This window comes from Aspergillus undulatus (genome assembly GCF_047715775.1).
Source record: "Aspergillus undulatus strain CBS 261.88 unplaced genomic scaffold BDV17scaffold_3, whole genome shotgun sequence".
NCBI classification, from domain to species: domain Eukaryota; kingdom Fungi; phylum Ascomycota; class Eurotiomycetes; order Eurotiales; family Aspergillaceae; genus Aspergillus; species Aspergillus undulatus.
In genome coordinates, this window is record NW_027396607.1 from 506,016 (window position 1) to 518,483 (window position 12,468).

At 48.6% G+C, this 12,468-nt stretch overlaps 3 protein-coding genes and 1 non-coding gene across 4 annotated transcripts; 2 read left to right on the forward strand and 2 right to left on the reverse strand.

The window, feature by feature from the left end:
- The first annotated feature begins 435 nt into the window (after positions 1–435).
- Positions 436–1,789, forward strand: BDV17DRAFT_107682 (uncharacterized protein). Its single transcript, XM_073753796.1, has 2 exons — positions 436–955; positions 1,018–1,789. The coding sequence occupies exons 1-2, from the start codon at positions 552–554 to the stop codon at positions 1,712–1,714; spliced, it is 1,101 nt and encodes a 366-aa protein (XP_073620194.1). The 5' UTR covers positions 436–551; the 3' UTR covers positions 1,715–1,789.
- A 366-nt stretch (positions 1,790–2,155) lies between these two features.
- BDV17DRAFT_t24 lies at positions 2,156–2,238 on the reverse strand. Its single transcript has one exon. It is a non-coding gene; the product is annotated as a tRNA-Glu (tRNA).
- Positions 2,239–5,283: 3,045 nt separating this feature from the next.
- Positions 5,284–7,445, forward strand: BDV17DRAFT_287033 (uncharacterized protein; the record flags this gene model as incomplete). Its single annotated transcript, XM_073761067.1, has 4 exons — positions 5,284–5,581; positions 5,639–6,357; positions 6,429–7,281; positions 7,333–7,445. The coding sequence occupies 4 exons, from the start codon at positions 5,284–5,286 to the stop codon at positions 7,443–7,445; spliced, it is 1,983 nt and encodes a 660-aa protein (XP_073620195.1).
- Positions 7,446–10,403: 2,958 nt separating this feature from the next.
- BDV17DRAFT_107838 (putative GATA transcription factor (AreB)) lies at positions 10,404–11,892 on the reverse strand. The gene is made up of 2 exons (XM_073753797.1): positions 11,343–11,892; positions 10,404–11,245 (listed from the first exon to the last, which is right to left on the reverse strand). The coding sequence occupies exons 1-2, from the start codon at positions 11,571–11,573 to the stop codon at positions 10,544–10,546; spliced, it is 933 nt and encodes a 310-aa protein (XP_073620196.1). The 5' UTR covers positions 11,574–11,892; the 3' UTR covers positions 10,404–10,543.
- Between the last annotated feature and the right edge of the window lie 576 nt (positions 11,893–12,468).

Sequence of the window (12,468 nt, forward strand, 5' to 3'; positions counted from 1 at the left end):
AATTGCGCCTTGCTAAATTGCCATTCATGTAGAAGACTCGAAGGGCCACTGGCTTACCATAAGCCACACCCCTGGCAGCAAATCAAATGAATTGACTCGAAGGCGCGAAGCAAAAGCGGTCCGGCCGCGAGGCTCTAAAAGCCCTAATTCAGCTCAGCATCCACCGATGGGAAGAATAGCCCTTTCAGATGCCTGCATTCTTGACTGCGATCGGCGGGCGACCCACGGTGGTTCCACTGCTAAACTATAGCCAAGCCTTCCAAGCCTCCTTGGAATCACACGTTCCTGAAATTCCTGACCATCCTTCGTGACTCTCATTTGAGGCCGGAGTGTCCTTATTGGCTGCTGGGAGCTTTATTATTGGCGTAAAATGAAGGTGCCGGTTTCGCCTCTGTTTGGGGTCGCTTAGGCTGTGCGAAAACGAGACTGTTTCGTTGGGCCCTTTGGGGCCGAATTGCACTGCGGATGAGTATAAAGCGGTATATCATCCCGTTCTCGAGCGTTGACTGCTGCAAACCCTGTCCCTCCCCTATATTTCTCACGGAGACACAATGGCCTTCCGCCCATCGCTTCTGACGCTGCTGGCAGCAGTCTTCTTGTGCCTGGGGGTGTGCGCTGCCCGTTCTGTTCCCATGCGGAGGGACTTGCGGCCAGCGGTATCGCTTCCCTCTTTCGACCATATCCTCGACACTGTGGAGATCTGGAAGCGCCGTGTACATGATTCTTCCGCTGATTCTAGCTCCAGCTCCAGTTCAAGTTCAGACTCAGATTCAGACTCTACCTCCACCTCCACCACCTCATCAACAACCACAGCCAACAACAACGATGGCGATGACGACGATAACACTTCCTCCACAACCAGTACCACCAACAGGTGCCTCAAGGATAAAAATGTCACACGCGTCATCCAAAACGATGACGGCTACGGCCACTACTACTCCTCTGGAATTGGAAGGTATGCTGCTATCGCAGGTATCCTCTTGCACACGGTGAGATACTTACTAACAATCCCTTTAGTGAGAACAGCACAGCTGGCGGAACCACGCCCGATGGCTCAGGCACCGCTCCCCGCTTCGACAATAGCACAGGCGCCTTCGTGACCCTGGCCGACGACGACGCCGCAAACGACGTATCAATCGACAACCAGCACTACCTCAGCTACCTCGGCGGCGCTGCCATCCCCTTCAAATCCGGCGACGACTCCCCCAACGGCCTCTCCCCAAAGAAATTCGACAATCTCGTCTTCGCTACCGTCGACGAAGACTCCGTAAAGGACGGATCCTGCGCCGTCCCCAACACCTCGTACGCCTATGAATACCGGTCCAAGTACAGCCTTTCGTCTGGAAGCGTACCAGTATATTGTGTCTGCGATCCGTACGGTTTATGCGGGTGTGATGACCATCATGGTAACAGTAGCTTTGTGGACGCCATGCTGGCATATGTTGGTCTTGATGGCGAGGCAAAGAATATCTCCAAGGCTTGCACTGTTTTGCTTGATGGAGCAACGACCATCCTTGTTGATGGAGGCTTGTCGAATGGTTCGACCAAGGCCGATCCCGACGCCGACGCGGTTTTTGCTCGCGAGCCGAGGACGAAGGGTGGGAGGTGCCCTGGCAGCGGCGGCAATGGTACTGGAGCTGCGACAGCCTTGTCAGTCAACAGTTGGTTGGCCGGGATGGTCTTGTTGGGGATGGCTTCAATTGTCGTGTCATAAGCCAGTCAGGTTGGTGGGTACCTTAATGATTGTACAATAGTAATAGATGAAGCTTCAGGAAAATTTCATGACACCACCGAATTCATCTGATCTTCCACGATTTTTCACTATTTAATTGAGTAAATACTCTTCCAGCAGCGCAACCAAACACAGAGCTGAAGCTTACCAACCAAGAGCAAAGAAGCGGTTTCAAGTGTCTCTGGCTAGTAAGAACACAGGAGAATTACAATTCTGGCAATGCGCTTTTCTACTTCTTCTAGTATATCGAGAGATTAAATGTACATGCAAACAAACCTCCACTGTGCATCGAGGCTCCGTCGATAGCCTTGTGCACCACTCCAACCCGATCTCAACTCGCCGATCTTGAAGGTCTAGTATGGTCACGATACCGTCGGGGTCCAGGATAAACAATAAGAAAAAAATGAAAGAAGCAAAAGAAAATTCCGATGCGGGGAATCGAACCCCGAGCTGCCGTGAAATCACATGATGAGAGACGGCGATGTTAACCATTACACCACATCGGATGACTTGTTGAGAAGCTTAGCACATTTTGTTAATATATCGCAAAAGATAAGTCCGACTGCCTTCCCTGCTCGAATCCAGGGACTGTAGGGCTTCATCAAGCGTAGCCGTATATGCAACTTTTAGAAGGAGCAAGGAGCTTTCGAACCCGATCATTTCAGGCATGCAGTCATCACCGGGCCTGAATGTGCAAGAGCTTGACGTCTCCTGGCGGACCATGACCCTTAGCGGCGACTATGTACAGCTTCCAATTAGACTGCGGCATATCCGCGGATATCAGATAGCAAATGGTATCCATATCGTATCCACGCGGATACCAGATACCTGAATTGCTATCTTTATCCACATCCAAATCCATGCGGATACGATATGGATATCTTATTATATCCGCGCTAGTATAATTCTCGCTAGATTAACCCAATCTAGCCTGACACAGGATGCATAATTTGCTGATTAAGATCAGTAATATAACGTATTCGGTAAGCGAGCGGGCCACCTCTCACCAAATTTAACCGTAGTTAAAATTCAAGACTGTTTAAAGCGACCAAAACATGCATTTCTATATAAAAACTAATTACGACCACTATTTGGACACTGTAATTGTCTATATCCGATAATACAACAGTCACTACAGCGTGGGGGTGCCCGTACGTGGCGCTGCAATATATCTGGTTCCTGTAGTATAGGTCTAGTCTGTATAGCTTCTTCGAGCTGATTCCTGTTTTATACAAGCACATAACCTTCTCCAATTGAAAAGTCCTCTGCAGAAGCAATCTGTGCTTTAGATTGTTTTCTCTTTTAAAGCTCTTTCTTATATACAGTCTATAAATCCTGGTTTTCCTTTGCAAGAATAGCAGCCCTATTGAGGGCTATTTCAAACCCTTTCACAAGCTAATTTAATGCCGTCTTTGTTGGACTAGGAGGGCCCTGCGTACGATGTCGCAGTGGTTTCTTGATTGTAGATGCTTGCTTATCCAACTGCTTGAGATTATACGGCGTTTTTGGTATAGAGGTGGTTGTCGACTCGGGGGTGGTGTAGGGGTCTTTAAACATATATTCAGTGTACGAGGCTCCCTAATCTTGTGAACTCGGTCTACGACCTCGCCTATCTCCTATTCTCCTGTCCATACCAAGCACCCTTGCTCATTCTACCCCTTGCTTACCCCTGCTATCCTACCTAACCCTTGAACCCTTGTTGACCCCTGCGAATCTGCTTATTTATTAAGCCTATCCTTCGAGTACTGTCTAGAGGGCTCCTCAACAAGCCCTTCTTGTATCTATGGCACGGTTTAGCTAAGCAATAGCACTTCGTCCCCTAACACTTTAGCAGCGTACGCAAAGTCCACCAAGTCTAACAGACAAGGCGCTGGAGCAGGTATTTAAGGGCTTTAAAATAGCCTTAAATGGTAGTATAATCCTAGCTCAAGAGAATCATAAATTACATGCTATTAATAAGAAATATTGTTAGAAGCGGACCTGTTCTCGATATCAAATTAAGCATATAAATAGATTTACTATCTAAAAAGCTCAGGAAGAGATATAACACGTCCAACAAGAAGAATCCACGCGTTAAGTACCAGAATCTATACCCGACGAAACCAGGCTGGCAACCTCTTCAAGGCTCGTACGGGCGCCACCACGCTGCAGTGATTGCCATAATCTAGGACATAAGCGATTACAATGTCCTAGTCGTGTACGTAATTGATTTTTATATAAACACAATCTTCGGGACTTCAAAAGCGCTTGATTCGAATGTATGGACGGAGGTGGCCGGTTCGCTTGTGGATTACGTTATATTACGCCGCTGTGTAAGCAACAAGTCTGGGAAGTTCCTAGGCGGCGTTATTCGCCATCTTTCAGGCATAACAACCCATGCTCGCCGCCTCTCATCTCCTGGTCTCCGAGGCGCAAGTTAAATGATCTTCCAGTTGTAACAGGGAATTGATGGCCCGAGGCCCCGGTAGGGCTGGTAAGTCTCCCTGCCCAGGCCTACGGCTTTTTCCAACTCCCTGTTGCACGTTGATTTCAGTATGCCCCAGTCTACCGAGCGTATCAAACGGCTCGGATAAGTCAGATAGAGACAACGAAAGTCGCAAGCGATTGGCCCCTCCATAGCCCTATCTGTTGGGTTCGGAGGAAACCGAGATTCTCTCCACTGCAGGATTGTCAGAGAACGAAACGTCCTTGGTAAATTCGTAAGTAGGGATTCTTCTTGGTTTGATTTGAGGATCTTGGAGTTGTCTCTGTCTTGAGAAAATCTTGCACTTTATCGGAGAACAGAAGGTTCTCGTGGGTAGAGGTTAGAATTAGAAATGAAAACGCCCAGCACTTGAGCTATGGTAAAGGAACAAGGAGGTCCGTGGGATTGAACTCCGCCCCGATGGGTTCTAATTCGACCGATCATAGGTGATTGACAATATGAAAGCCTCTTGGTGCTAGTATTAACTGAAAGGTGACATTATAGCTGTGAAAAGCTCGTGCCTAGAATGAGAAGGCCCCCCAGCGGGGAAGAAGAGGAAGGGCCATGATCAACAACAAAGTGGTCCCGTTTATCAGAACATCCACCCACGTTCAGAGTATACCACTCCCTCACGTTCGACCGGAAGGAGGAACACTATGCAGCGAGAATAGTGGGTTGCATTTTTTCAAGTCATGTCAACTTTAGACAGAGAAGCAAGAACCTACAACAAAAGAAGTCGAATGCAGATGAAGATAAATTACAACTTGTAATCAACACTAAATGACTGCTACGGAGGACATAAATGGTCGCATTTCCACCTGTAACCCCCAGGCGCCCAAGCGTCCCATTGCATGTTTTGCACCACTATTCTGCACCCCCCCCCAAGTACTATTAAGCTATTGTGTTGGCAACCGCCAGCAAGTGCTCGAGTTGTCAAGTCTTCAAAAGCACGTGACTCATTTGAGTCGCCACCGCAGGTTTCTTGTTTCGCGCGGCAGTTGCTGTGAGTTTCGCCTTCCCCATCCTGGTTTCCCCTGTTGTTTAATAATGTCTATTCAGGTCGATCGTCAAGGTGAAACTAATGAACATGGACCCTGGATATTCCAGTGCTATCACGCTTGCGACAGTTCTTATCAGTCCAGCCGAAATCCCAACTCTCCGCATCATGGCAGGCAAATGTGCATGGAGTTGCGGCCTAATCTTTTGCGCCTGTACGGGGTTTGACGCACCATTTCAAGAACTCCTCGCAGAAAAGCTTCCGAGTACTGAATGCCCTCATTGTCACCATCCCCTTTCTGATCATGGAGAGGTAAAATCTCCTTTGGCCACTAGCCACGGTGCCGGTCCAGAAAGTGTCCAGGAAACGACGTACCACAAAGAGAAAGGTTAGATCCTGTCTCGATTACTTCATGGCATAACGAATGATATATAATGGCAAACAGGCCACGAGCTTCATTTCGTCAGTCATCGCACAGACACAGTAAGACTACTCGCTGAGCTCGTTGACCGCGAGAACGTTGTTCATGTGCGGGGAACACCGGCGAGCGGCAAAACGACGCTCGCCCGCCTCCTTCAGCAATATTATAACGATCAGAAAAGGGTCGTCTATTTCGTCAGCAATTGGAAGAAGCTCGAGGATTACCCTACTGAAGGCGAGGACGAACCATGGCAGAAGTTGACCCAGAATATCCGCAGCCGCTTCAAACTCACTGGCCGTGTCCGGAATCTATCTTCAGGAACTATTATCATCGTTGACGAAGCCCAAAAAACATACTTGGATACCGAATTCTGGAATTTAGTAATCAAGGAACGGATCTACGGCAAGGGTGAGGACATCAAATTCTGTCTTTTTTGCTCGTATGGCAGCCCGTCGACTGGTGTCGACGGGCAGACCGACATGTTTACTCCAGCCATCTTCAAACCAAGTCAGCGCGTCACACTTACCCCGCAATCATCTTCACCACCAATTGAACCCTTTTCGCCGCCATCAATTGGACTCTTTTTCACAGCAGATGAGTTCAAAGATGCCGTACATCAAATTTGTGCAGATACCAAGTTTGAGGCGGGTTTCAAGCTTGATAATGACGCCGAAGACTATCTGTTTTCCTTGACAAACGGCCACCCCGGTGGTGTCGAGTCGCTATTAAATTACTTCTACCATGTCCGTTTCTCTCCTCCATCCAGTTAAATTATGCCTTCATAGACAGGCTCGATTAACTGACTTTGCATTAGCATTACCGGGACAGGATCAAGCACGGCAAAATATCGCCACTCACGAAAATTCATGTCGTTGACAGCTTGCGAGATGACCGAAAAGTTTGGAGGTACCTAGAGACTACACCAGTTTATCGCTCATTTCCAACAGGTCCTTTGCTGAGCGTTCAAGTCGCAAAGGTTCTTCGTCATGTCCTAGAGCAAGGGAGCATATCTGTGGGCAAGCAAGAGGACATCACTGTGGCTGATGATGGCGACACGGATCTGGAAGAGGCCAAGGATAAGTGTTATGTGAAAGGATGGTTACACAAAACCTTGGTACCTGAAGACAAGGCGGGCAAGGAAAAATACGTGCTTCCGTCTCGCCTGCATGAAAAGCAAGTCTCCCTAAGTATTTGCTCTGAGTACGGATGCATCATGCTAATCATTCTCAGGTGGGTTGAATGGATCCTCGGCAAGCAGAATATACGCTTGAATTCGAAATACGACAGTTTGCGAGAGTTGTGTGTGGACATCCTAAAAGAGTTCTCCGCTGCCACTCTGCGCCACACCGCCGCTGGGAAGATTCTCACCAGCTCGGCTCAATATAAACCTCTCGAAGCCGCATATCAAGACGAGTATTACCGCTGTTTCAACGTAATCGCTGGCAGAGGGGTTCCGATCTGTTCGGAATGGTCAAGGACGAAAGACGGTCGGGTTGATTTTTGGATTCCGGAAAAGAAGTGGGCGGTCGAACTACTGAGAGAAGAGGACCGGGCTCATGAGCACATATCACGTTTCCAGGAGGGGGGACGCTACCACTCTTGGATAACCGATGGTATGATCAGTGACTGGATCATAATTAACTGTGCAACCACTCTGCCTACTCGCTGTAAGTTCATATAACTTTCTTCTGCGTTGTTCCTCGTTAACAAGATAATAGGCTACCCCGAACCAAATCTTATGCATGCAGTATTCACTAGCAACTGGGAAGATTTACAAATTTTCGATAACAAGAAGTCTCCCATCATTGACAAATCTCCTCTAAGAAAATGACCTTGTACTCCCGCCGGGCCTGGACAGACTTGCCATGCAGGTCTTGGATTCTCAAGTCTGCGCAAACATGCGAGGCCGTATCCCTCTCCGATTGGGTGATTGACTGGGTGCCGTCTGGCTCAAGTGCGCACTGTCGTTGGATGATTAGCCGCGGTCGCCCAAGTGCGGGCTGAGAGGCTCCACAGCGTTGAAGACAATACCAGCGACAGCCATGTTGTAGCGGCCTTGACTAAATAAGGAATTCTGCAGAGATGACCTGCGAACTCGCACTAGCCCTGTCCTTGCTGGTCTATCTGTGGATTAAATCACCGGAAGCAAATACACTGATTCTCGAAATCGATCTGACCTACAGACACATGCTTATTATTCGCGGACCCTATCAGCAAGAAATTAGCGAGAGTTTCTTAGTGGCCTAACTACAATTATTTGGAATCCACCATAACCTGCTGATCGTATAAAGCAGAGAACATGTAAAGCGCTGTACTAACCTATATCTTATGCTTCCACATTCCTTACGTGAGCAAGCGAAGGGAGATACATAACATGATCATGATCTCTATTCATGGAATCTCAAGCTAGATATTCACAAAAATTATAGGTAATCAGATAGATATATAGATGCACCGTACCTCCCAGGCCTTCCCTGTCAAGAAAGATCAGATATATAAGTTATGTACTACATGTAGTGCTATATTTGCCAGGTCCTGCGACCAAAGCTTTCACACAGCCCCGTCCTGTGCTTTGACATTGGTGTTAAAGAAACGCCACGCCTTGGTCGGCCCGATGCCGTTTTGTATCCCTGGAAAGGTACCTTAAGCTCGCCAGTTCTCGATTGACTTACCTAGACTTTCTGCAAAGGCTCCCAACGTTCAACCTGTGCGGAGACAGGTCACGATCCTACCCGGTAAGTTCCCAAGGCAAGGCTAGCCTACTGCGTGTATGCGGTAGCCTGAAGAGTAGTGCTAGACAAGTTGCTGCTTTACCTTCTGGAATAACAAGTGTATTGATCACGAAGATAGAAATGTAAGATGCAGTGGGAAATGAGCGTCCTTATATGTTCCTCCACCCTCCACGTAGCAGGTCGCACATGCGTAGCTGCGTAGGAAGCCTCTTCCTACGTACGTAGGTTTCTGTCGGAGACTGCGGCGTACGTAATCTTCGGTATCTCACCACCCAAATATGAAGGTCTGATTCATTGAATCTAGCAGCGAAGCTACACTATATACAGAAGAAATAGGAAGTAGAATGATACGATATATGACCGAGCGGACGCTGACTAATAATAAGTTCGGCTTTGAAGCGGATTCTTAGCGGTCACCAAAGGTCGACAAAATGTTATAGAGAGTAATTCCAATATTGGTTATTACTATCTATCCTTACAGGATAAAAAGGGTCTAATAAGCTCTTTAAAGCTGACACTAATAGTCCCCTAGGCGGTAGTGTCTTTGTAGCTATACCAGGCGCCGGTGTGTGAAATAATAGCTCGAGTTGCCTATCTTTGATTAATTTCTGGAAGTAAGCAGGTACTGAGGTTTATTGCTAGATCACAGGCAGGTCGCGCGAGGTAAGTGAGCCAGCAGTGAGAATAGCACCCTGTCTATATAACAATTAGTACGGTATCTAATATTTACTTCGTCCTAAAAGTGTACATACGACCATAGGGTGTGGAAAACAGGGCTTCCCGTCCGCTCAGCCGTACTTAAGCCACACGCCGGCTGGTTAGTAGTATGGTGGGTGACCACATGCGAATCCCAGCTGTTGTATGTTTTTGCAATTTGCTTTGATTTTTGGTTTTTCGAGTGTGAGAAAGTGTGATGGGAGAGTTGATTGTGTGGAGGTTTGGTTTAATGGGTTGATCAACTTTGACAATATAAGCCGCCAGTCATAAATCAAACTCTGGCCACAAGCTTTAAGGCTTCGTGGATCTATGTCATCACCAGCACTGACTTATGCATCTAGAATCTGTAGAGTAAATGCTTCCAATCCTGATACGTGCTGCTCTGATAGAGATCCTGATAAGGAGATCTTGGTTGTCTGCCTGATTGATTGCTTATCGTATTGCTTTATTGCTTAGATGCAGCAAGATATAGGTATATTCTTCAGTGGTTCTCACCCAGATGAACTCACTAATGAGGCAAGACAACCCATGACGATAGCGAGCAAACCCCGGGCTGGATAAATAAATACTGATGGACCTGAGATACATCCACGAACAGCTGTCCATCAAGTATCCGCAGCCGGCTATCAATCCAATCCATCGACTTCAGCAACGAGAACTGATATGATGAGGGAAAGATAAGAGCTGCAAGGCAGCGGCTGGGGAATCCATGAACAAGGCTGCCAACTGATTGCGACATCATCCTCATAGGTAGATAGGTGCCATAAGCCCTAGCAGTAGCGGATATTGACAGTACTATGCCCGGGGACATGACTAGACTGCACCGCCCTCGAGGCCTCGGCCTATGTTCACAAGTAGCTGGGACATGTCCTAGATTGCTGTAGATAAGTAGATACAACTGCAGATAGATAGATCATGAAATCAGCGTATCATCTCCAAATCGTGATAAGGGATTGTGGAGGTTGGAGCTGTACTCCGCAGCAGTTAGGAGACCTTGGGTATCAATGCCAAGCAATATGGATCGACGATTGTGAAGAATGAAGCGACTCTCACATTGAGATAAGAGAATAGGATGAAGAAGTAGACAAGTAAATTTTGGGAATTATAAACACAATCATCGAACAGAATCATCCCTCCTCTAGGACCATCTTGTAGAGCACTCCAAACAAGTCGTTTTGTAAGGCGTAACGCCGTTTTCATATCGGAATTAAGAATATGGTCGCATGAATCTATCGCAGACAAACCGTAGAGCACAGAAAGAGAAAGACAACAGAGAAGAAAGCAACCAGGCGCGGATCGAAGTAAAAGCGTGCAAAACTCGATCGGATATATAAGCAACCGGCCAATGACAAGACTTGCAAGGGTATCAAAAAACGTAGTAGGACCAAGCGACTCGAGAACATGCCAGCGGTTGAGTCGGATGTAGTCCTTCGCAACCGCGCATCTCACGAAGAGTGATCCCAGATCTTGAAAGCCCGTGCTATTCAGTTTTGGGCGACTTGCCTGGTGATTTGGAAGGCGGGTTCTCCACCACGTCAGAAAGCTTCATCTTCTTGGCCAGCGGCTCAAGCGGGTTTTCCTGAGACAATTTCCTATTTCCAGATTGCTCGGCAAGTTGGCGTTCCAGCTCGGATATGCGCCGCTTGAGTTCCTCTTCTCGTCGCTGGGAGTCATCAAGGGAGCGTCGCAGACGTACCTCAGAGTCGCGAAGGATCATCTCGGAGCGACGCGCAGTTGCGTCGCTCTGCTCGAGTTCTGCGACGCGCCCCCTGAAGAGCCCATTGATAAGATCCAGCTCGCTGACACGAGTCTTCAAGGACGTGTTTGCCGCCAAGAGGTCTTCGTATGTCTGCGGAGGCTCATGGTGACGGTCCACTGGCGCGGTTGTAGATGTGGGAGAAGGTTGACGTAGAACGGGAAGCTGGCTAGTGTGATCTCCGGCCGTTACGCTATCAAACATGTGCTGCGGCGCAATGTTGGAGTTGTGATGGGATTGCGCGTGCGGTTGGTGCATGGACGAGAGGCCTGGTGTTTCGGTGCGAGGAACCGGGGAGGTGGAACGGTCCGAATGGCCGGGTGACACTTTACGCGACGCGCGACGGTATCCCTGGGCTCCTAATGGAGGGGTGCCCGCTTCGGACCTTGTGGATGCTAAACCATTCCCATCGGCCGCGCTGCCAGACTATCGTGGAAAACCGAGGGTTAGCGATCGCTATCTATGTCTCAATCGCCCGCGATAAGGAGCGCGGGGGTCGGGAAAAATCGAATCAAGGACTCACTTTGCGCTTCGGTCCCTGGCCAGCAGTTTTGACTCGATTGCGGCTCTTGATTACATCTGTTTTGAGACTAATTGGACGTGGTCGGCCATGGAGCTTCAGGAACAACCCGCAAGCGTTGCAGAGCACCGAGCCGAGTTCGTCCCTACGCCATAAGGGAGTCTTGGAAGTGCCGCAATTCTGGCAAATGGGCTGTAATTGAGGGCGTTTCGAGTCAGCCAACGTACTCGCCATGTTTGATTATGTAGAAAGACAAGCAAAAGGAGGAAGGAAAGGGGAGGAGGAGATGAGGGGAGCCGCGTGGGAGAACAGGCGCTGATAGTGGACGAGGGAAGATTGCAGGGTTGATAAGATTGGGGGAAAGATTATTGATGGGTTGCGATGATAAGGCCCGGTAGCGGTGCGGTGCCAAGACTGCTGATAACAGATCGTGTGAAAAAATAAAACGACCACGAAAAAGCAATGTTGTAGTGAACAACGGGCCAGAAATGTAATTTGATCATGGGGAATATCTTATAGAAATGAAAGGAGAGCGCACTCACAGGATTGTTGCCTTGTCCTCCAGTTGTAGCAGCGGGGGACGATGTCGCGTAGGTCATGCTGGCCATACCTAGATGCGCATCGCTACTTGAAGTTCTATCGCTCGATCTTGTTAGTTGACACTCTCGTATTGAGGTTGATAAGATGTAACTGGGCTTTGAAAAGCAGGAATAACCCCCGAGCACCCAAGGGAGTCGCGCTAAAGATTCAAGCGCGACTAGCCCATACCGCGACAGCTGTCAAATTGGAATGATATACGCACCGTAGATTTGAAGTCGGCGCTGACGCGACCGATGCGAGAACAGAGAGGCCGGGAAGCGATGGGCCAAGGGAGCTCGAAAACGCGTTGGCGCCGCTTGTTCCGTCTTCAAGACCCTTATCTAGCGAGTTCGAGGCAAGTTCTGGAAGCGCAGTGGAATACTGCGATGACGCTGACGAGACACCCTGCGCGGTATCCGTTGCCGATTGGCTTTCAGTAGAGGAGGAGGAAGTGTTATAGATGAGATCGTTCGATTGCTCGTTCGAGGGCGATGGAGGACGAAGGGCCGGGTCGATGGGCGACGCCCGGAACAGGAGCGAAGAAGCCACA

What these genes read in the sequence shown, in the direction of transcription:
- BDV17DRAFT_107682 (XM_073753796.1), top strand. Translation starts at nt 552, where the DNA reads ATGGCCTTCCGCCCATCGCTTCTGACGCTGCTGGCAGCAGTCTTCTTG. An exon ending in TACTCCTCTGGAATTGGAAG is followed by an intron (nt 956 to 1,017) that starts GTATGCTGCTAT and finishes CAATCCCTTTAG; the next exon opens with TGAGAACAGCACAGCTGGCG.
- BDV17DRAFT_107838 (XM_073753797.1), bottom strand. Translation starts at nt 11,573, where the DNA reads ATGGCGAGTACGTTGGCTGACTCGAAACGCCCTCAATTACAGCCCATT. An exon ending in GCCAGGGACCGAAGCGCAAA is followed by an intron (nt 11,246 to 11,342) that starts GTGAGTCCTTGA and finishes TTTCCACGATAG; the next exon opens with TCTGGCAGCGCGGCCGATGG.